This window comes from Pteronotus mesoamericanus, unplaced genomic scaffold (genome assembly GCF_021234165.1).
Source record: "Pteronotus mesoamericanus isolate MK-2021 breed Mesoamerican mustached bat unplaced genomic scaffold, CSHL_Meso_final contig_220, whole genome shotgun sequence".
Taxonomy (NCBI): domain Eukaryota; kingdom Metazoa; phylum Chordata; class Mammalia; order Chiroptera; family Mormoopidae; genus Pteronotus; species Pteronotus mesoamericanus.
The window spans coordinates 6,392,786-6,416,948 of NW_026555091.1; the positions used below are offsets into that span (position 1 = coordinate 6,392,786).

Below are 24,163 nucleotides of genomic sequence, written 5' to 3' on the forward strand. Positions count from 1 at the left end.
AATCCATCTTTCTTCCTCTGCTCAACCTTAGGAGGAAGCCACAAAGACGACAAGCCATTGTCTGAGACGCGTAACAGGGCGCAGTGACAGGGAGGGGGGTGGGGAGGGAACGGCCCATAGGAGGCGGGGAGGAGGCTTTCCAGCTACTGAACGTGCAAATCTGCTCAGGACTGTCCTGGGCACCTCAGCAGCTGGTGACTCACTTCTGTGGGGAGGACCTGAAAACAAAACTTCTGTTCTTTTGTATCAGCTGAGGTTTCCAGGATATGAGACATTCCTACCTCAGGGCCATTTCCTCAGGCCCACGGGGAATAAGGTCGCCATCCCAAGGCCTCATCTTCATGTCGACGCTGGAGGGGAGGCAGCTGCCTGAACCCTCGCGCTGGCTTCTCTGTGCTATGCGGACGCACTGCCTTGCGAAGGGAATATTTTTAACAAAATAGGGAATTGCCTTGAAAAACTGTGTTAGTTAAAGGAGGTAAAACTGTGATACATGTCTACCTGCTCCATTGGTGCATGTCCCCATCAAGCCAGCACAGTGCTATACACACAGTAGGTCTACTCAATACATAATCTGCCAACATGAGTTTCTCCATCAATGTTTTTCCATCAATTACCGCTGAGAAAAACACCAACATAGAGCAACTTCAACTCTTAGAGGAAGGCACTACCTGCTATCAGGAAGCATCTATTTAGGACAGAAAATAGAGAACACAAATTCCCCAAACATTGCTTTTTTCTCCTTAGGGACATGGCACTCAATGTCCAGGCCAAAGAACACCAGGGTGATGTCTCCAACCAAGTTTCCCTGTGACAAAACTCCATCTGCCTGATTTAGAGGCCAATCTAGATGGTCCAACCTGTCATCCCAGGTTGTTTATAAATAATAGTAGCACAGAGGAACTCAACATTTCAAGACCCTGCTTCAGTGGGGTGCTCTGAAGGCCCCCAAAGCCCATGGAGACTTAAGACCATGGAGGGACTTTGCAAAAATGCAATTATTCAAGCTGCTGTCACTGCAGCTGCACAGGCTGGTCAGGCAACTCTGGACACCTCAGGAGGGCGGCCAGCAGGCTTGCTCCCCTCCCAGGACGGTGAGTAATGCTTCACCCATGACCCAGGCCAGGCTATTTCCAGTTGCTTCCTGTACATGTGTGTCCATGTTCCCAAGCGTGTCCCCCTCTGGTCTCCCACAGCAGACAGGGTCCTCCTGTGTTAGGGGGCAAAAGGCATAGAAGCAAACCTCCACATTCCTGCTTAAAGATTTCAGGGGAGACATGTCCAGGTTAAGGTCCAACTAATAATCTCCTAAAACAGAACAACAAATGGCTTGGTTTACGAAAACATTTTGCAATGTGCGGGCAGAGCAGTTACGAAATTCAAGGGAGACATGCAAATTTCATATCCAAATTTCTCTTCCTGGGACCCCCCCCCCCCCCCACCCCGCGGACAGGAGCGGGTGGACGAGCACCCTCGGGACACCGGGAGTCGCCCACAGCCGCCCTGCACACGTCCCCAGGGCCCGCCTCCGCCCCGGCAGACTGGCGGCCCCGCACCAGCTTCTCCGGGAGCAGCAGGTGCGGCTCCAGACTCGGTCCCTTCCCTCCGCGGGGGCTGCAGGCGCGGTGGCTGGCCGCTGCAGCCAGCATCTTCAACCCCACCCACCGTAGCGCTGGGGACTCAGGGAAGGATGTGGATTTGGTCCCCTGCACAGGGCCACGGCTCCGAACCAAGTTCCCAGGGATCACCCTGGTCTCGGCAATTCAGATGAGATCATCTCCTGCCCCGCCACTTCCTTCTCTGTCACGCGGAGACTGCTAGCAGCACAGCAACACCCTCCACGCTGTTGCTGCGGGGCTTCACGGCTCCCGCGGAACCTTACGAAGACCGCGGTGCACTGCCCACGACAACGCGGCGTCCCTGGTGGGCACCCTGCCACCCACCCGGCCACCTCCCCGGCCCAGCCATCTCTGGAAGTGCCGGCCTCTCGACAGAAGCACAAAGACGCATGGAAAGAGAAGGACTGGGGTGCCTCGGGCGCGGGGGCGCCACGCACTGGGCTGGCCTCCAGGCTGGCACGTGGCAAGGGGACATGGGTCTTCCCGCCCAAGTCCCTGAGCCCACGATGCCACCCTGCTTACTGAGGGAAACCAGAGACCAGTCACAATGGATTCCCCCAACCCAGCCCCTGCTGCCGCGGAGAAACGCCTCTGAATTTTGCCAACAGGCTTCCTCTCCAACTTAACGTCTAATATTACCTGCGCTTGCCTCTTGGTGCGCAGGTACCAACACTCCGGGGGGAGTTACGAGGCCATGTGAGGCTCCGCCTGACGGTGACCCCTGTGCCTCGAAGCACACGTTTCTCAGGGGTGCAGCGCTGCCACTGGAAGAGTTCTCCAAGTGGCCCAACAGCTCTAAGAGGTGTTGCGTGTTCGCCGCACACACAAAATGTCCGCATGCACAAATGTGCTGCGCTGGAAAGCTGAGCGTTTTCCCACTTTTGGATGTGTGTGCCCATTTATATGCTGCTGAGGGATCTATACATCTTGTTTATTGAGATATTACTTGTGCGTTTTTCAGCACCCTGGCGGGGAAATCTCCCAGGCAGGCACTATCTGGCATGACATATGTGCTTGCAAGAAAACTGCGACAGAAGCGGAATAACTAACGCGTCAGCCAGGAGCACCTTCGTGGGGAGCAAGAAAGACCATAAACTGTAGTTTTACTGCCCATTCTACACAGGCTGCTAATACCTCCTCTTTAGAGTCTCTGGTACCCATACTGATAAACGGCTTCAGGACAATGGCTCCCAGGGAATTTAGGGCCTGTCAACTTCAAAACTTGGACTGGACAAGCAGACCACCTGATCCAAGTCAATACAATTAATAAAGTCTTATCGGGCTGATCACTTCAGTCATCACACAGAAGTCGAACGGCTCTCTAATCCAGAACCTTGGTCCTTGGTTCCAGACCGACTTCCTACTGGACATGGCCACCTGAATGTTTGCCAGGTACAGCAAATTCTCGGCAACCAAACAAAACTCTTATCGTACACCATAAACCTGCCCCACCGACAAAAACGCCTGTCGTTGAGTAGCACCTGTGGCTACCTCCCTGCTCAAGCCCGCAACCTGGGAGACGTCCTAAACCCCTTCCTTTCCCGAGCTCGTTAAAAGTACCCTGGTAGGAACACACATGTGCACTTACAAGGACCACGTCAACAATGCGGGTGATGGCTTTGCATGTCTGATCCATCTTTAACGAGAAACATTACATGAAGAGACAGGCGTTGACTTACATTGAAGGAAAAATGCAGGACTGCTGAATTCTCTAAGTCACCATAAATGCAAATGTCTGGCCGCTGGAGGGGGAAAAAAGCCATTGCTATGAATGAAGTTGACTAGAAACCCGACCAGGTCGGAGCCCGTCCTTCCTGTGCCGCAAACGTAATGTCCGCAGCCGTGCCTTTCCCTCCGCGTGTCACGGACCCTTAATGAATCACTGAGTAAAGTCAATGATGAGCTGCTTTCTTTTTGGTAAAGGAAGAACAGAACATCACCCAGAGTCAGAGCAAATACTGTTCTACTTAGGGGGTGGGCTGCTGGGTGGTGCTGGTGGTGTCTGTGTGTACAGCAGGTCAAGAAATGAAATGTATATCCTATTAAGGATGATAATCAAACAACACTAGAAGTCACTGAGCCAGAGTAAGTTGCTTAGCCTCTGTGAGGTTGCTCCTCATCTTTTAAATGGACATTATCATTCTACTTCAGAACAGACTCAAATAAGACAATGTGACACCTTTTCAGCTGTGAAACATTGTATCATTATTTTAGTTACAGAGTTTGGGCTGAGTTTCCTTAGAGCAAGCGGATTCTTTGCCCTACAAGCTCACAGCCTAAAGTCACTACACCAGCAACTCGGACCCACTGTTCCTCGGACAAACGGAAGCGGCAGCCTCCTACAGAGAGCAGGAGCCAGGGAAAGCCCGGGGTTCTGAAACGTTTCCAGTCTCCTTTGTAGTACCACCCATGGAGCCTCTGGGGGAACCACGACAGACTGGAAAGGCAGCGTTTCTGTTCACTGTGGGACCTCGTGAAAGGATTGCCACTTAGGAGGAGGGAGCCACAGAAGGAGACCTGTGCAGAGGCCAGGCCCCCCGAGGCCGGACGGAGGCCATCCCAGCCCTGCATTCCCATGGCCCTTCAACGTCTCCACTTGAGACACGATCACTCCTCCTTCCCACTCACAGCTCGGGACCCCGTGTCAGGCTCCAAACGCCGCCACCACTTCCAGACAGCGCATTATGGTTCAGTTACACGTGCTCCCGGGACACGCCGCGGTACCACCGGTAGGAGCCGTGCGGAGGCCCCGCTAGCCAGGACAATGCCACCGGCTGGGAGGGATGGTACCCCCGCTCCTACCACTCCACGCGCTGCTGCCCGGAAAGGGCTCTGCTGGGGAATCGTATCAAGACCTCTTCCTGGAAAACAGAGGGGCTGTAAAGAGAGACAGAGATTCCTGCTGGATGCACAGGGACATTTCTGAGTACTCAGTGGCGCTGGGATAAAAGCACTTCCTTTTTAGCACAATGCTCCTGACCTTCAGGTCAGCTCGCTGTGAGTCTTGGGTCACGGAAGGCTCAGCCAGGCTCACAGGAGGGCAACACCTGGGGGGGGCCAACCCCTGGGGAGGGCAACACCTAGAGGCACAACACCTGGGGACACAAACACCTGGGGGGGGCAACACCTGGGGGTGCAGCACCTGGCCGGGTTGAGAGGCGCGGCTGCAGCCTGCGAGAGTGACTCGCTGGCTCGCCTGTGGACGCTGTGCACCAATGGTTGCCTGCTGAACAAATGGGCACAGGGATACATCTGCCATGGTCTTCGTTTCTCTGTGACAAACTCCCACCCCGCTCAGGGAAGGGGAGAGGCACAACAGATGCGGACAAGCGGGAGGCAGGCAGTGAACACGTGGAATTGGGTGAGGGGTGATCAGGACGCTTTAGTCCCTGCCCCGCGTTCCTACTGGAGAGTCAGACTGAAAAAGTGAGCGGCCAGCACCTGCCTGCACTCTGGCGTCTTCCCAGGTCGCTTGGGCTTATCTCTCTGTAGTCAAAAGCCAGGCGGGGCGTGCCACAGCATTAGCGTCTTTCTCCTAAGCCTTGACACCGTGGGGGTGCTTTTCCAACCAAAACACATATTTGCTTGGAAGAGCACTGGAGAGCTGGGACTGGGAAGGACCCTGAATATCATTTGACCCAGAGACCAGGACCCAGAAAGGTTAAGGGACACAGCTGTCCAGATGAGGAAGGACCAAGGCTAACCAGAATCTCCCAGGATAAAAGATGCCTATCATCCTGCCTCCTAGCAGGTTTTGCAAGAGATAAGGCTCCCTGCCCCTCAAGGCTATACCTTTATCACTGCACCTTTCTAATACCCTAGAATCGGAACAATTACCATATTTCTGCAGTGTATAATGCACACTTTTGGCCCCAATTTTTGAGAGAATAAGGATGCACATTGTATGTGGGTAGTGCCTGAAATATCTTGTATTTGTTCGTGTTTTGTAATTATTTGTTACATAAAATTTATTGTATCATAATGTTAAAAAATAAATGCTAAAATTCCTTTATAATACAAAAAATAAGTATCTGAATATAAATAAATACAAAACTGAATTTAAAAATTAAAACCAAAATTATTTTTTCCTGGTAGTTTGGGCAAAAAATGTGGGTGCACATTGTGCATGGGAATGCATTATACACGGCAAAATACGGTAGGTATAGAACTAGGTATTCATTACCTAAAGACCGTTCATCAGTTAAATGGAGGAAACAGTGTCCACATACGAGGCTTGAAGAGGAATTTCAATCCCTGATAGAATGTAAGTAATTTTATCCATGTGTATAGTATGTTGCTTGAAACGGAAACATAAATATTGTTATATAAAGACATAATTACTTCATGCATAATTGATGGTGAATAAGAAGAATTCTTGCAGAAATACACAACTTGTATTAGAACTTCAGGTATTCCAAGTTACAAAAACTGATTTATTTCAAAGAATGAGGAAATGGAATTACTACTGCACCTGATATCAGCCAAAATTTCTCACCTATAAAATGTCTTATCCTTAGTATTTATAAAAACTAGATGCGAAAAATGCATACACTAACTAAGGTTTAAAAAAAATAACTTGCAGTGTAGGCTGCTACAAATAGGGCTCTCCGTGGTGAGGATCAAGTCCATGCATAAGTATCCCAGCAAAATCTTCACCACATACACACAACACAAAGCACAACACACACACACACACACACACCCCACCCCACCCCCCGACAGATGGGTTCCAAAAAGCAGCTAAACATTCCATAAGCCAAACGATCAAAAATTAATAGTAAAGGATGCTTGGTGTTCCCAAGCGTGTGACGCGGCGTGAATGAGCACAGCGCACGGCCCTGCTCTCACGCCTCACCCCTCGCACCTCCTCTTCCCACACATGTGCCCCCCACGCCCCCTCCCCCTGCTCTACAAGCCAGCCACTGCCACCCCACAGTGGGGCGGCGGCTGCAGCCCCCAACACCTGACCGATAATATCCGGTCTGCACGCCCAGGAAATCCCACAGTGTGTTTTCAGCCTCTGCCCACATAACAGCTTGTAAAGAAAGGGCAGGACAGAGCTAATCAATACCAGCTCCCCACCTGTGACCTGGCACGGAAAGACATCAAAAAAATAAATCCCAGCTGTAATCTGTATAATTTAACACTTGGAAGAAAACAACATCTGGGATGGGTTCCAAGCGGGACCGTGTTGCTGAACGGGTCTGTGCTTCCTATATTGTTAAACCCAGAGACAAGGGGACGCTCTGGTTCCTCACCAGTTCAGCAAAGGCAATGTCTCCTCCTAGCAGGAGTTAACGTGCCCTCAAAAAGGTGCGGGTCAGGGTGGAATAACCACCAGCACCTGCTCCCTACCCTCGGAAGAGACAGGAAGCTGGCACCCCTTCCCAAAGGTAGGTTTGGGACAAATTATTGTCTTGCTATCCAGACTGGAAGCTAATGCAAAAATCGGAAATGACTGTTCTATTATACATGCCTCTCAGCGGCCCCGAAGTCCTACATACCTAGGCAAGATTGGGAAAAAAAATCCCCTATGACTCCACGCAAAGGCTTTCCAGATTTTTTAAATTACAGGCGAATGAATTCAGAACATAAGGAAATACCTACACATCTTCTAAGTGACTAGATCTGTGCCCAATTTTAAAGAGAGAAATGAAAAAGAAAGCCCATCGGCAGGACGGGGCATTAGAAGCAATAAAGATCGCTGGTAAAATCCATAATGCCTTCTCCCTGTGAAATCTTCTGAGACGTTCTAATTGCCTTCGACTGCGGCGGGCTTGTCAGAGTCAGGGCCCTAAACGGAGTAACTGTCAAGGGGCGACCCAGCTGAAATCAAACAACAAAAACGGGAACTGTAATCGGCCCGAAATGGGAGGAGGGAAAGGAAGGGAGACTCCTGTATTCATCAGTCAACATTAATGTCCTTTGTTGTTCACCTTTGCACAGAACGGCGCGCGCTGCCCTGTTCCTTTGCCTGCGAACGCCAGTGTCTGGGTAACCCCGTCCCGACAGCGGTGTCCTTGGCTCAAAGACCCGGGCTTTGCGAGCTCGTCCCCAGCATCGCTCCACAGCTGTCCTCCATCGCCACCCCCGCCGCGCTCGCTCCGGGCCACGGGGTGGCCAGAAGTAAAAACATAGCGAAATGCCCGTTCCCCTCCAAGGAGCAGAGAGCGGAGCCGCCCAGATGTTGACAAGTACCAGCGCCCCCGCCCCCTCGGGACACAGAGCCCTGAGCCCCGGGACCGGAGGGAGGACGGTGGGGAGGCTCCGGCCGGCTCGGGCTGTCACAACGGCTACAGAGCGCGGGGACACAGTCCGCACTCCGGGGACGATGACCGGAGCCAGAGGGAAGGTCTGCGCCTCCCTCTGTTTTGGGGGTGTTCTCTCTGCGCGGTGGTTCTCGTCTCCCTTTCCAATCTGGAAAATCGTCGCAACCCACAGCCGTCGCGGGAAAGAGGGGGAAGGAAGAAGAGGAACGCCGTCCACCCTCCTCTTCTAACTTGACATACACACCCTGTCGCCACTCCGAACTCCGCAGGCAGAGCCCGCAGCGGGCGGCTCTGCGCGCTCCCCCCTCGGCCGTCCCGGGAGCCCGAGCTCCATAGGGCGGTGGAGAGGCGAGACCCCGGCGCGCACCCTTCGGCCCGGGGCTGGCTCCCCAAAGCCCGACCCCGCAGCGCGATGCACGGAAGAGGCATTTGCAGCCGGGCAGAGAGCTAGGGGCGCGGCGACAAGGACGCGAAATGCGCACCCGCTCGACCCGAGCGGAATAAAAGTTGGCCCCGCGGAGACTCACCCACGCCGTATTTCTCGTGCTCCGTAGGTATCCACATGGCTAAGCAGGGCTCCCGGGTCTTCGGGCTGGGTAGCCCCCGCGCCCCTTCTCCGCCTCACAACAATGCTCAGCTGCGGTGGAACGGCTGCAGAGCCGGAGCCCGGCGGCTCCGCGCGGGCTGCGGGCGCTTATCTGCGCCGCGGGCTCCCGAGCCAGGCGTTGACACCGCGCGGCCCACGCTGCGCCGCCCGCCGCTCTCCCGGCGGCGGCTGCTTACAGTCCTCCGACGCGCTCCCAGGGACCCGGCGGCGTAGTCATTGTTCTGATTCACTGAACTGAGCGAACACGCCGGGGCACTCTCGGGCGCACCCCCGGCCGCCAGCGCCTGCTCCGGCCCTCCCTGCCCCGCGCTCCCGTAGCACACTGGGAATTGTAGTTCTGAGCCAAGCCATCTCTAAAAGGGGCGTGGTGATGGCCGTTGGGGCGGGGCTTAGGTTTCGCTCTCCGCGTCCTATTGGTCCAGGGAGTGACGGCACGACGTGGGCGGGGAGGAAGTGTCGCGTGGATGGGGAGTGCGCCTCCAGTCGCGTTTGCATTGGCTCCTGTCGGCACCCGCCCCGCCCCGCGGGCCTCCCTTTTCCTCTCGGCGGCATCATGGCTGCTCCCTTGACCCTGGGTGCTGCTACCCGAGGCGAGGAGGACGATGACTGCAATCGCAGCGGAACCGGGGCTCTAAGCAACGAGGGTGAGTACGGTGTCCCCGAGGTACAGACGGTCTCGCTTTCTCTGCTTTCTCTCGGGCCAGGATGCAGCTGGCCGCCGGGCGCACCCCAGGATCCTGCCCGCTCTGAGGCCACCTGGGCGGGAGGGGGCCACGGGCGGGGCCCAGAGGTACCGGCGGGTCGGCCGCGGCTGGTCTGTGCTGGCTGACTGGGGAGGGAAGAGAAAACGGGATGGCACGGCCTTCCGGGCAGCCAGGGAGGCTCCCTGGGCGTTGGGAGCGCCCAGCTTCGCTCCTGAGTGTGTGTGTGTGGGTCAAATCAGGCTCGCTCGAGGGCAGTCCTCACGCTGGGATGAACAGCTCTTCGCCAACACCCTGTCTCCGCCTTGGTTTGCTGGGTGTGTCGTCGGGAAAAGAGTTTTACTGGGGTTCGCGCTGATTTCTATTTGCAGACTGGCCACTGCTGCCCAGTCTGCAGATATGCCCAGTGGCTGGCTGGCTGGCTGGTTGGAGCGGCCTCTGTGGGGTGTGTGCGCCCCTCGCAGACTCCCGGGTCTTTTGTCGACTGCCCCCTGGGGCTCAGGATCGAATGTGGAGCCTGGAAGATCTTCCCGGGCTGGGTCCTTAGGGAAAGAAGAAAGGAAGTGGTAATCGGCACTCCTGACTTCAGAGAATATTTGAAGGTGGTTATGAAAATCACAGCTACTTTGGCTCTACCTGACTTCCAGGCTGTCCTCTGATCCACCGTAGAGATCAAACCCCAAACTTGGAAAACTGCAGGGTGGGGAGGGGGGCGATCGTTTACCTTTGGTCCTTCCCTCCTCTGCCGCGTCCCCGCCCCTTCTTGGCCCTGATAGGTAACTTAGCACAGCAAGTTATCTTTTTACAATGGACAGGGTTTGGGACTTAAATTTGGTTCTCAGCCTTTGCTGAGGGTGGTGGTGGTGGTGGTGGTGGTGGTTTCGTTGTTACTGCTTTCTCAGTTAAACTGGCTTTTAGCCTTAAGTTTTTGTCTGAGTAAGTGCAAAGATAAAGTGCAATTACTTCCCCTCAGTGGAACTGCCTGGCCTGCAATTATTTCAGTGCCTTTACCAAAGAAATCTTTGTAGGCTCCTGAGTTAGATATTGAGTTATACCCACACCCTACACAGTTCACAGCCAGGTTGGCCCCACAGTCGGTTATTAAAATGTGACGGCAACAGACTATTAATGCTTTCCAGATTCTTCACAAGTTCCAGAGGGCTATCCGATTACAGTCCAAAAGTGAAATCCTCCATGACTCTTTCTCACAGGTTAACTCATAAAAACGAAAATAGGGTATGCCTCTCAAAAACATTGAAGAACGATTAGAAATCATCAGTTATTTTAAAATTATAAAAATTTTAAACATTTCATTATGAACATTTCAAACTGCTCAGACGTGTGGGAGGTAAAAAATGAAAAGTCCTCCACCACACAATGCCAAAGCAACAAGTGTTGATGGTCTGGTGTGTGTTCTTTCTGACATATTCCTCTATGACACACATCTCAATGGCTTTGAGTTGGTAAAAAAAAAAAAAGGATCATTCTATGTAAGATCAAAAAGCTATAATCTCCCTGCTCCCAGTGATCTCTTCTAGACACTCTTCCTATTGGTGCGTTTATTGCTTCCTTCTCTTAAAGGACTGTTCCCACTCCACTCCATAGTGTGGATGTGCCTGCTTCGAACCATTCCCCTATTTGTGAGCACATAGTGGGGCTTTAGTCTTTCAGTAATGACGTAGTGAACAGCTTTATATACAGATCCTTGGCCACCGTGTATGTATTTCTTAACAAGTTGATGGGTCAGAAGTTACACCTGCTAGAAATTGTGGTAGAGTTTGGACCTTCCCCGGGTGAGGCATCAGTGTGCCTTCCTACCAGTAGCCTGTGATAGCGGCCTTTCCGCAGAGCCTCGCCACCTGTGAGGAAACCAGTCCAGGACCAATGTTTAAATGACCAGTAGACAGAATTGAATAACAGATAGAAATCTTAATTTTAGGTTCCAGTTTGTTTTCAACAAAAGTACTGAGCAGCAGCAATAAATCTGCAGCATCTGTAACATAAAAGAATCCCTCAGCCTGGCTCAGAACTGCTCCAAGCTCTCACTAGTTTGTACACATCAGTGGGAGAGCTTCATGGTCGGTTTTGGGGCTGTTCTTATAAAGTTGTCATTAAAAATCCCCTTTATAAACCATGTATCATGCTGAGACTTGATCCAATTCTCTCCTAAGCCTGTGAAGGGATACAAATTTGGGTAGGAATAATGATTTTGAAAGTGTATTCATATTTTTTTGTGAAGCAACCACTTAGGTTATCAAGTATGCTTTTTCCCATAAAATCATTAATTTTTTGGAAACTGCCTTTTTGAAAAGGTTTTCCTCTAGCTTTAATCAAAATGTCAATCTGCATGTTTCATCTCCCAGGACAGATGGGACTAGGAGTCTTTTTATAGCAGCCCTTGCAATGCTACAGGGTCGTGCCACCCCGCATCGCTGGGTGGCGTGCCGGCAGGCACAGCGCCTTCCCTGGGCTGCCAGGCCTCCAAGGCGCCACCCCTCTCCAGGAAGGCCCCTGGTCTTGCGTGACACTGCTTCCCATCTTTTTGAACAGCAACTAGGATTTCATGTTGTCGCCATAAACGGAAAACAGTAAATAGATGCAACATTTCTCACACTTAGGATGTGTTCGTGGTAGTTTTTCTTCTACTGTTTCTAATCAGAAGGCGGAGAGGTGGCACACCTGTGGCATGTTGACTGCCTGTACACGGCGGACACTTTCTGACTGCCGTGTGGTCCTCCCTATTGTGATCCTGACGGTCAGCTGCCCCCTGCAGGTGCTTGCCCAGTAGGTGATGCTCGAGGTAAGGCGAGGGGTTCGCGATGCCTGGCCATGGGGCCCTCACCGACTCTTAGTGCTGCCCCTGGAAGAGAGAGGGGCCGCCCAGGGGAGTCAGAGCCTCAGTCTTGTGTTTCCTATTTCAGAGAGAGGCATCCAGCCTTAGCTGGAAACCTAGGATCATCTTTGATTTCTATCTTGCCCTTGGGCCCCTGGTCTGATCAGATACCGTGTCTTGTTTTTCTGTGCCTGAAATAATCTTTTGAATCTGTTCTATCCAGCCATCTCTTTAGACACTATTCTATTTCTAACCCTTCCCCATCCCTGCTGAATTCCTTGCATCCCACACGCTCTGGACAGTGCTCTTGGGACCAAAACCTCGTCCCAACCATCAAAACGTGTTTCATAAATGTTTGCCCAGCACTAAGTTCCAGCCTGGACCACCGCAAAGCCTTCCTGGTGGTCTCACCGACATCTTCTCCCCTCCAGTAACCCACAAGCTAAAAGGAACACGTGTTTGCGGCCTCCACTTCAAGTCTTCAGTGAACCTCTGCTGTCGTGTGCTCAGGTCCAAACTCTTGGTATGGCACCCAAGGTCCTAGCTTCCCCTTCCTGCCCCATCTTCAGTTGCCCCGCTTCCTGCCCCGCAGCTCTGTTACCGCACCGACATTCTCAGACTGCAGGAGTCTGTCACCAGCTCTGTCTGCCCATGGACCGTGACCTTCTTGGGGCCAGAGTTGTCTTGTTTAACTGTCACACCCTCAGGGCTTGTCCGAGCTGCAGGGAATGAACTGCCCCCGCTCACGGGCGAGACTCTGTTTAAAATTTATTCAGAACTCTTCCTGGCAGCTGCTTTAAGCAGGAGAACTGAAATAGAATTAAAAACTGAGCTGATATTGCATGTCTGTGAAAGTTGTGCATGCCAACAGATACAGAACATCCTCACGAAGAGGGTACTTTGTCGGAGGGAAGCATAGGTAGCATTTTAGCATAGTTTTCAGCCTTTTTTTAAGTGGCGTTCTTGTGTTGTTTAGGTAACAATTGAAAGAACACTTCCGATCTGAATGAACAGCCCGCAGACCTTACCCCCAGCCTCCCAGCCCCTGATTGGCTGTCGCCCAGTTTTCCGCAGCAGCCTCTTATTTCCAGCATTAATGCTTAAGTCCACATTCCTCTGTCTGACAGGACAGTGGAAAGAGGAGTAGACCCTGTCTTGGAAAAGTATTTAAATTTCAACTCTGACATCCAATAGCTGTGCAACACAAGTTTATGGCGCATGCTGCTACATTGATGAAAATACAGTTGTAACACCTGCTTGGCAGTTATTGTGATTATGAAAGCCCAGCGTGCTCCCTCCTATAAAGCTGGACCTCAATAAATCTTAGTTGCTTTTAATATAGAGATGGGCCTCATTGAGCTGCCTGCTCTCTGATCCTGCGCTCCCTCCGGAAGCTGTATGAGTGGCGGCGTAACCCAGGGGAGGCTCAGGAATGCGCTGGGGATAGCGCTGCGGTGTCCCATGCATTCATGGAATTCGGGGGCTGCCCGAGCGTCTGCTGGCGCTCTGTACTAGAATTGCAACTATGTGCTCCAAAAGCCTTTTAATAGTCTCCTCCAGACCCCTCCTCACTCCCACCCAGTGCCGCCCCCCTCCGACCCGGCCCCCAGCTCCCCACGCGGCCACACACACTCAAGAGTCAGCAAAAAGCTCTGGCGGGCGTGCATACCGGGGTGGCCTTGCAAGGTACAGGCCAGAGGATGTCACGGAAGGAAAAGAGTTAGAGAAACCTAGTCTGGTGGCTTTGGTGGGAGGCTCTGAAGGGGCCTCCTCCACAGCATCCTTTAATTTCCCTATAAAAGTAAGCAGGTCCCAGCTTGTAGGGTATTCAGAGGGGATATTACAAAAGGAGGTATTATAATCATGGTGACGCTGATGGTAGCTGACATTTGTTGAGCAGTAACTGGTGCCAAGTACTGTATCAAATACTGTTACAAGTCCTGTTTCATGGTGTCCCCACAGCAGCCCTGAGGGCATCAATGTGACAAGTAGCTTGCAGAAGGTCACTCAGCAACTAGAGGAGAACTTTTATCCTCTTTACTGTTATAGTGATATCCCTAAGCCCCATTGGATGGCGTCTGAAGCAGACTTTCCTCAACCATAAATACGTTCTAAAGCTACTGTCGCTCTAGAAAGGCAGCATGGCATCGAGAAAAGGGTAAATGTGCACAGGTCAGAACAACTTGGGACCAAATCCTGGTAACTGACCAGCCACAGGCCCGTTCACCAACCTCTGGACCTGGGTTTCTGTTCTGTAAGATAGGCACTGGTCACCTGTCTTGCTGGCATGTTCAAGTGATCAGTGAGATGACAGAGTAGGGTGGCCTTCAACAAATGGTGCCTGTTGTTTCAGCCGTAGTTGCAGGCGTACCTGCGGCGTGTGTGCTGGAGGCGACACAGGCAATGATTCTGAGCGTTGCGACTGGACCGTGTCTCGTCCACTCCACTGGCAGGTTTCTGTTGAAGAATTTGGGAGGCCTTGTAGCCTCAGGCGCTGGATTTATGTTCTCGTCTCACTGTGCTGACTTAGTCCTTCCACCCGCATTATCTAGCACGGCCCACTGCACACGCCCGTGCCCTTGCTGTCTTGAAAAGCCTGAGGGTGCTTTGTTCACATTCATAGCTGGCAATGATGTCGACCAGCTACGCTCTCTTCTAAACATAAGCCCATGGGCGTGCAGAGCTCAGCAGCCATCCCCAGCACCTGACTCTTCAGGTGTTTCTTTTAGCTGTTCTTGAAGAACTTTGCCACAAGACAGGGCTCAGTTCTGTGGCGATTTATTTAAGAAACTCATCAGACTCTGAATGGGCTGGCATTTCACCGGCAGTTCCTTAAAGAATTGCCATCTCTTGCTGAAACAGGTGTCTCATACTGACCTCCTGGACCCAAAGGTGAGCAAGGGTGCTTTTCCCAGAAATCGCAGTGCACTTGACGGTCAGTCTTCTGCTCACGCCTCAGCCAGTACTCTTCGTGACCAGTGGCATTGACTTGTAAGATGACAAACAGGTTGGGTGCCATCTTTAGCTCTAGGAACCAAGCAAAGTTTTCTAGAATTAAACCTTTGCTTTATTCTCATTGGGGCTCAACAGTCAAGAACTGGTAAAATATTTTAAGTGATATAAGCTAATGCTGGAAACTTCTGGGCTTCCTCCATGTGTAGTGACTTAAATCGATCGATACATTGAGTAAGAACGTGTGGAAGAAAAACCAGAACCTGGATCCCGATCCTGGCGCTGCTGCTTTGGAGCAGGTGAACCTGGGAAGAATAGGTTCATCTCTCCGAGCCTCAAGTCGGTCACGCAAGTGCTGCAGTGGGTGGCCATGCATGTGTCTGCGGGAGGCGTAGCGAGGCCGGCCTTGCGAAAGGGGTCCAAGAACCTCGACGCGCCATGGAAACATAGGAGTGAGCAGTGTCGATGATGCAGAGTCTTTGGAATTGGACAGGCTGGTCCAGATGTCACTGTCAGTTAAAACCTGTGTGACCCGAGCAAGTCCTGTAACCTCATTGTTATTATTTATGACGACTGCCACTGCTACAAAAGGCTGGGTATGACTCCAGAATGATTACAGGCTAATCCGCGCTAGAGTTTGAATCACGACATGCCCCCGATTGCACAGCACGTCAGCTCTCTCAGGACGGGGCTGTCACATGTGCCTTGCTCCGCCCCTCTTCCGGGACAGTGCCGTGCTGGGATGGCAGGTCGTGTTGGGTAGGTGGCGGCTGGGCGTCTGCTCCCTGCCGGCTGCTGTCCAGGACACCGAGAAGGCTCCCTGGTCCTCCCCGAGAGGACACTTCCATGTGGCCGGTGGGCCCAGCATTCGTGTTTGACCAGCGCTAATGGGGAGTCCTTGCTGGCTCCATGTCACCTCTGAATCTGTAATCTGCATGCACTGACTGAGGAGCCCGGCATTGCACAGCTTTTAAATGCGTGTGTTTTTAAAAGACCGGAAATGCCTGCTCGGCTCCTGGCTCCCCGGCTCTGTCCTCATTTCGTGCTTTTTCTCTGCTGAGAGGTGAAGCCTTCCCCACGTGGTCAGAGAGGCCCCAAGTTGTGTTAGTGTTTTTCTCCAAAAACTTAGATTTGTTTTTAAGAGAAAGCCCTCAGAATTGTAATTGTGGTTCTTTTTTTTAAAACACAATTTCCTGTTATATAACAAGCTGCTACTCACCAGTAATAGCCCATTAGAATAGAAAATATCTTGTATCCACTAATCGTAATTACCATTGGAAAGCAATTAATAGCAGTAACTGTTGCTGAACAGTAACATAACATCAATCTTTACTTTAGCAGCACAGAGCTGACTTCAGCCAGCAGAGGGGGGAGGGGAGGGAAAGCAGAGTCGGAAAGCTCATTGGAATCCCTTATAAACCAGCGATGACCGACCTGTGAGAGCGCCGGAGCCGCAGGCCCATGCGGGGTGGGGGCGGGGGGGGGGCGGGCATGGACACACAGCACCAGTGACCCCCCTGCATGCTCTTGCAGGGTTTTTATCTGGGTTTTATCTTCCTTGTGCTTCCGACTGACTCTGATTTCAGAGAAGTTATTTGCACTTGTGGTAAGATTTCCTGGTTTGCAAATGAGCAAATTCACTTATATTAACATCCTTTTGACAGAGCTGAGCAGGAGGTCCCATGCACACAATCAATCAATCAATCAATCTGTGCCTTGGAGTGAGAGAGAGAGAGAGAGAGAGAGAGAGAGAGAGAGAGACTGAGACTTGTGTGGCAAGTGACTCATGTTTTCAGAATAGCCATGGTAAAGGGGGGAATTAGAGCAATAAGGTGAACCAGAAGCTAATAAACCTTGAGGAGGAAAGGGAAGGAAGAAAGGGGTTACGCCCAGCAGGGGGCGCTGGGCCTTGAAGCTGAGCAGGACCTGGACACGCAGAAACCAGGTGACACCTCGCAGACCTGGTCAAGGGCGGACGCAGCAGCAGAGCCGCGGGCCGTGCAGTGGCAACGAGGCACCACGGTTGCCTGGGGGAAGGGGTAGGTAAGTGGGAGCCGCGCAAAGAGGTTTAGAAAGGAAAACTGAAGCTAGACTGTGGGCTCTCAAATGTCAGACCCCGACTCTGCTGACTGAATGACAAGGTCAAGATTGATTCAGGCGACCATGTCCTGAAGAGGGGAAGCAGAGTCAGGAGGCGTCGGTCTCGGCCAAAGCGAGAGGTGAGGTGGACGCCCTGTGCCCCTGTGCCTTGTGAAGCCCGGGGAAGGCTCGGCCCCGTGAGGAAGCGCCCGAGATGAGAAGGCGTTGCCGGGACAGAGCAGTGAGCATGGGCAGAGTCTTTCTTCGACAGGTGGGGCCCGGTCACGAGGGAGGCCCCGCCAAGCGCAGGCAGAGCACCGTAAAGAGGGTGAGACAGGCTCACGGAGAGCGCAGACCACTGGGAGGACCTAGATGTGAGGGTGTTAGAGGAAAACCGGAGCTCAACCGTAGTTAAACGTAAAAACATTTTTTTCCCAGAAACTATTGCAATATAGGAAAAGAGACCTCCATGTAGGACTGGGCACAATTCCAAGTACAAGGAAATGGGGTGGGGGTGGGGGGTGGGAGGCGTTGGGTGATGGGCAGTTCCTAAGCGGACACGTCGGGCATTCTGGCCCAGCAGCCTTGTTGAGAGCGTTGCTGAAGCCCCACAAGGCGGCGGGCGCCCCCTGGCCGGCGGGAGAGGAGGGCGCCCGGCAGGTGTGGAAGGTGGGGGTCTGCTCTGGGCTGACCCAGCAGGACTCTTGCTGGAACTGGGCCGCGCAGGTCTGGCAAGGCCTGGTCGTCAGAAAGGGCAGCCTCTCTCGAGTTTGGTCAAGGAGAGAGTCTTGGCCAGCGGCGGGAGCACCACCACAGGTGAACTGGACTCTGGGGACAGGACCCAAGTCATTGAAAAGCTTGGAGATGCGCCTTTAGAGGAACGCGGGTCTGGGAGAGGCGTGAAGTCAGACAACGCATGGAACTGGGGCAACAAGTCAAGGGCTCCAGTACCAGAAAAGGGAGGCTTGGTTCCAAGGAACCAGTCACGCCCAGGGACTAGCGCCTGAGACCCGGGTGGTGACGAGACCAAGACGGCTGGGTCGATGCAGAGCCGCCAGCGGGAGGTGGCCCTGCACTGGAGCGGAGCCAAACCGCCGGTGGGCGTGGGGGTCCCCCACCGGGGCGACTGGGCCCGTGGCCAGGGCTCAGCCCCAGGCAGCTCGTTACAGAGGCCCCTGTGGCCGCGGAGCCCCCAGCCCTGCATCCATCACCCGGCATAATCGGCCACTGCAGTGTGACTCTCAAGTATAAAGCGGTAACACCTCCTTTCTCATGGCCCCTAGACTACGTGGGATTTGATGCCTTGGTGACAGATTCCTGTTCTTGATCTTTTCCCTTTTGAAACATGTGAGAGTTTATTGAAAGAACAGATTAAATTGTAATGTTAATAATGTTCCTCCTGCCAACATGTTTGGGTATCAGCCGTTGCAGTCCTTTCTGTCGAGCACGGTCCGGTTTCCCTTTCAATCCGTGAAACCCAAAATACCTCCGCCATGCAAGTTTCCACATTCCAAGGGCCTAAGTGAATGAAGAGTGAACGAGGCTTGTAAGCGATGGACTGACAGAAATTCATGTCCTTGCTGTCATGCTTTGAGACACTTTCATAGAAACTGGTGTTCTCATTGGTTTTGTTCATCTCTGTGGTTGAAGTAGGTAGGTGGGCTGCTGTAAATTTAGTAAGCTGTTGACATTTTCCAGGCCAGTATTCCAGGACTCCACAGAATTATTTAAAGGACAGAAAAGTGTTATAATATCTTCTTACACAAAGAGGATTTCATGATCAAATAATTTTCAAGTGCTGAGATAAATAAAGCTGCGTAACTTCCTTACTTCAGGACTTTAGTAGGCTAACTTTTGTGAATGTCCAAGAGGTACATACCAAATTGCGGTCTCCCGAATATTTGACTGTGCTGCCTTTTCTCAAGTCGCCCCATTGTCATTCCACAGGCTGCAAGTGCTCCGTGGACAGTGTCTTCCCCAGAACAGATCGTGTTTAGTGAGAGCAGGGCCGGCCCCTGCCGTTCCACCTGCGAACCCCCTCGGGAAGCGATCAGTCGTCCTGTGTTTACTCCAGTAACCGCTGCCTGCCAGCATTAGAGTGCCTGGTGGGCAAAGGAAGGGGACCGCATTCGGCTCAGGGCGAAGACGGCAGGCATCGCCTCCAAGGAGTATTGCCTGTCCCCCGTTTTGTCCAGAAAGCTGGAGTCCTCTTGAAAATGTCCAAGATGACATTGAAATAAATATTTCAGATACGAACAAACCTACCACTTGAGCAAAGTAGGAGAAACTTTATTCTTCGAACCAGTGTCGTGTGATGGGAAAATTGAACAACAAAAAGGGTCAGTGTTCCTGAGCACCCAGCTCCCGGCCGACGGCTCCAGAGTGCGTGAGCCTGAGCCAGCTGGGTCACCGCAGCTATTTCATGCATTATTGAAGGTTATCAAAATTTAATCCACAGTCTTCTATCCGCTTTCACCGGATTCAGGAATGCAGGTTCTAATTGCCTGTGTGCGGCATCATTGTCAGAAATGTCAGAGTTTCTGAATTACTGTTTATTAATGAAATGATAAATCCAGGCATCCCTTTGATGTAAAATCTGCAGCTCCTGTGATGTAGAGGAATTTCTTAGTGAAGGTTTGTTCAAACAGCTTAGAAATGATTCGTGGGGCCACTGGTACTCACTCCTAGTCAGCAGTGCTCAGAGCCAACTGGCTGGTCTCCATGTCTTTGGGATTCTCACATGAAATGTGGTTTCCCTCTTAGAATAGCTGTTATCAAAAATTCAAAAATAGCAAGTGTTGGAGAGGATGTGGAGAAAGGGGACCCTCGTGCACTGTTAGTGGGATTGGAACTTGGTGCAGCCTCTGTGGAAGATAGTATGGAGGTTTCTCAAAAAATTAAGACTGGAACTGCCGTATGATCTAGCTATTCCACTGCTGGGAATATATCCAAAGAGTGTGGAAACACTGACTCAGAAACATATATGCACGCCATGGTCATTGCAGCGTTATCCACAATAGCCAGGATATGGAAGCATCCTAAGTGTCCACTGACCGATGGGCAGATGAAAAAGACTGATGTATATTTATCTACCATGTTGTACTGCTTGGCGATAAAAAGATGAAATATTGCCATTGTGCCCACATGGGTGGGCCTTGAGGGCATTATGCTACGTGAACTAAGTCAGACTGAAGAGGATAAAAATTGTATGATTTCATTCATAAGCGGGTTATAAAATGAAGGAAAAAAAGAAACAACAAAAGAAAAGCAAACTCGTAGACGGGGACAAGAGATTGGGGCTCACCAGAAGAGAAGGGGATGGAGGAGGACACAGTGGGTACAGGGGCTCAAATGAGCGGTGACGAAAGCACTAGACTTGGGTAGTGAGCATGCGCTAGTGTGTACAGCCATAGGCTTATAATGTTGTACACTTGAAACCTTATATGACGTCACCTCAATTAAAAAGAAAAAATGTGATTTCAAAGTAGACTGATTTGGGCAAGGAGGCTCTTTGTCTTGTCACCCTTCCCTGAAATTGTGACAATACATTAATGAATTAGATTCAGAATTTATTTATGCATGGTTATCAAAAATAATGATATTAGCTGATCTTAGACCCGCCTGTGAAATTCCCACAATCCTGTGGAAACTCAAACATATCTTCATATAATACAGGCAACATGTCTTTTTTTTTTAAGTTATATCCTTCATAAGTTACACGTTGTAAAATACTATAACCCTCATTAAAAATAGATACGTCCTCCCTTTTTCTTGCTGATTAAGTCATATTCATAGTTCAAACCTTAGCCTCGATGTCCCCCTGACCTTTACTTATTTTTTTTTTTTTGAAGCCATCCCTCAACCACAGTTGAATTAGCTCCACACGTTTTTGCAACCTTCATCACATACCATACAGTTACCTAGGAGAACCCTGTCGCTTACTGTAGAGAGAGACATTTCATTCTGATAGTGCAACTACTATATCCCGTATTCGTTTCCAAAGGCTGCCCATAACGGAGCCCCACAGGCTGGGTGGCCTAACACAGCAGAAATCGACCAGCACCGTCCTGAAGGCCACAAGTCCAAAATCAAGAGGTCAGCAGGGTCCCCCCTCCAAGGGCCGCAGGGGAGGTCCCCTCCCTGCTCGTCCAGCCCCTGCTGGTGCCGGGCGTCCCTCGGCAGGTGGTCCCCATTCCGTCCCCTGCAGGTGTGGAGCCCTTCCCAGATTTCCTTCTTTCCGGTCTGGCCAGGGGGTGTGTGCACGGGTGAGTGCCTGTTTCCTAGGAGTGGGGTGGGAAGGGGTCCTGTCCTTTTTAAACTCTCCGTGGGAGGCAGTGCCTGCTGCTTGAGTTTATGGACGCGGCGACGTGGGCAGTGACCTGATCGTTCTCATGCGTCTTAAACTCTCGGAAGTCCCTCTGAGGCTGCGGGCAGGGTTGATTAAAAACAGGTAGTCCTCGTCCGCCGAGGCCGTTCCGTCGCCATCACCTCCTGCTTTCCGCTGTTCTCAGGTGCTCGGGTTGTGCACTTCACCCACAAGTTCTTCTACTTGTTGACTGATAGCTGCTAGGCTGTCCTTTGAGCTCACCGCCCCCGAAATTTGGGCTTGTCCTCAGGCTGAGAGTATAATGGGCAAAGAACGCTGACCTCATAGAAGACCCCACTTCCCGTGTTAGCTGTGTGACCTTAGGTAAACCCCACTCCCTGGGCTTCGGCTTTCTCAGAGCTTAAGACAGAAATTGTCCTCTTTCCTACCTTGCAGAGTAGCAGTGAGATGTTTAGGAAATGACTTTATTAAATGAAAAGGGTTCTATAAATTAAGCAGTGGCGTGTTGATATCCTGCATGAAGCGACCATCTTTAGATTTACTTACCTGTGGCTTTCTATTCTGCCAATGTACAATAAATAATAGGACTAGCCTCTTCCCCTTTTAAATGGTCATTTATCATTTAACCTAAATATTTATAGAATATTTGATCTATGAGCGGCATAGGGATGCCACTTAGGGAAATGTTTCAAAACGCCCAGATACAGCTCCTGTGTTTTTTGAGTGAAGGGACACTTACCAACGACTAGATGAAGCTCTGAGTAAGTGAGTAGAGGACACATCTGCTTGAAAAAGGCGTTTACAGTCAGCTCATGGGAGAAGTGGGAGAGCCGGGGACCAGCGGAGGCTCCGGCGGGCTTGTGGGTGGACGCCAAGCCCCTGGGCCCGGAGGAGCAGCTGCGTGGGGACACAGGCAACACAAGGGCCAGCGGCCACCCAGGGACACTGCAGAGACTCTGCTTGAAGCCTCGGTCTCCGGAGGAAAGGAGGGGACGATGCAATACAAGACGGCAGACGGAGAACCGACCCGGCTGAGGCAGCGCCTGGGAGCGAGCTCTCGCTCCTGTGGAGGCCGGCGCTTGGCAGACTACGTCGCCGGAAGCCTCGGCAGGAGTGAGTAGAGCATCCCCAGTTGAAAACGAGGGAGCGCGCAGATACTTCTGCATAGAGGTCAGAAGGGACACCGTGATCTTCTCAGGCTCCTGAGTTCCAGCCAGGCTTTACTGAGCAGCGATTGCGCGCCAGGCCCTAAGGAGCCACATGGAGTGCCTGTCCCCAGGAGCCGTGCGTCTGGTAGAGGAGAGGAACACAGGCTTGCTCGCTCGCGAAAGGACACCGTGCGGCCAGACAGCCGTGCTCTGTGCTGCTGGCCTGTCCGGGAGGCCTGGGCAGGCCTCCGGGAGCGGCCGGGCCAGGGCAGGTCGGGGCCTTCTGGCAGAGGGGGGGCTCCGAGCCTCCTCGCACCTGCACACCTTCAAAGCTGAGCGGGGGGGAGCATGGAGGCAGGGTTCGGGTAGGGGGCGAGGGCCGTATGCAGAAGGGGCTTGTTGTGTGTTGTCCTCCACGTGGCGGGAGTCAGATGCGCTGGGCGGACACGGCCTGGCGGCAGTGCCGGCCTGCCGCTCCAGCGGGGACTTCTCCCGCCCACAGGCGCGAGTCCCCAGAGACGCGCAGCTCCTCCCGGCCGCCCCGCGATTCCTCCGCGGCCCTTCTCGGCCCGCAGGCCTGCCTGCGGCCTGGCCCTCTTCGCAGCGCCCCGCCCCCAGGAAGCTGCGTGAGGAGCCACGGGTGGGGAGCCGCTCGCTGGGTCTTGTCAGGTGGAAATGGCGCTTTTAAGTTTTATTTTTTTGGTTAAAGTGCAATTTTCTTAATTACTTCTCAGAAATATAATAATGGGTACCTTTTCCACAATTAAAAGTGGCCATGTAGCCCTGCAATTGGGTGTTTTTCTCTCGATCATGGCAGGTTTTACCAGATACTTCTAATTAACCTCCAGATTTTGTGCAGATCTACGAATTTTCAGACAAGGCCCCTCTCATTTGTGAAGGAGAGTGATTGTGCGTCTTTAAAATTGTGTGTGTGTGCGTGTGCGCGCATGTCATAAACTGTTTTAAAATGTCGGTTTGTTAATTGGACTAAAGTTTCGGGCGATGCACCAGAAAGGGGAAAGGCTGGCATGTGGCTGTGACTTCTCCCTTGTTGAAAGCTTCCACGCGCAGCTACCGCCAGGCTCTGTTCTAGTCCACGGCAACTGGTGAGCCCAAGGTCACCCCTCAGCGGGGTTCAGAGGCGTTTAATCTTCCAGGGCAGCACTTCTTTTTAATGATAAGCTGCATTTGTTCCTGAGTGGCTCAGTTAACTTTGAAGCCTCCAGTGAATGCCATCTGGTCCTCATTGCAGTTCTTCCGACTGTTTTTCTGGCTCCTTCCCATCTCGCCGTTACCCTGGGTGGGGTTTTGGGGTTTGTTTGTTTTTTTTCCATTTTGATAGTTTATTATCACAGTAGAATGCTGCATGCCTATGAGTGATTTTACCGTTTCCCGTTTTCTTCAACATGCACGGCGCTCCTTTCATTCCTAAAGCAAGCAAACATCGCTAGGGTGCTACTTCATGCAGCGCGTTGGGCTCAAGACAGCAGAAACTTTCCAAGTCGAAGAATTCTTCAGGTGCTCAGTGCGCAGCTTCTATCAAGCGTATTTGCTTGAAATAGGTAATAGTGTAGTTGGGTGGGGGGCGGGATCTAGTCTATTATTTCAGAAAACAGACAAAATAGTCG

General features: G+C 52.0%; 2 protein-coding genes across 2 annotated transcripts in view; one reads left to right on the forward strand and one right to left on the reverse strand.

Annotated features, from left to right (window-relative positions):
- The window catches only part of DOCK4 (dedicator of cytokinesis 4), a 323,634-nt gene extending 314,829 nt beyond the window's left edge, over positions 1-8,805 (reverse strand). Inside the window, exon 1 of the mRNA XM_054571366.1 lies at positions 8,416-8,805. Within this exon, the coding sequence (XP_054427341.1) occupies positions 8,416-8,452 (37 nt within the window). The 5' untranslated portion in view covers positions 8,453-8,805. The remainder of the gene's footprint in view (positions 1-8,415) is intronic.
- A 211-nt stretch (positions 8,806-9,016) lies between these two features.
- Positions 9,017-24,163, forward strand: part of ZNF277 (zinc finger protein 277) — a 71,703-nt gene continuing 56,556 nt past the window's right edge. Inside the window, exon 1 of the mRNA XM_054571370.1 lies at positions 9,017-9,139. Within this exon, the coding sequence (XP_054427345.1) occupies positions 9,049-9,139 (91 nt within the window). The 5' untranslated portion in view covers positions 9,017-9,048. The remainder of the gene's footprint in view (positions 9,140-24,163) is intronic.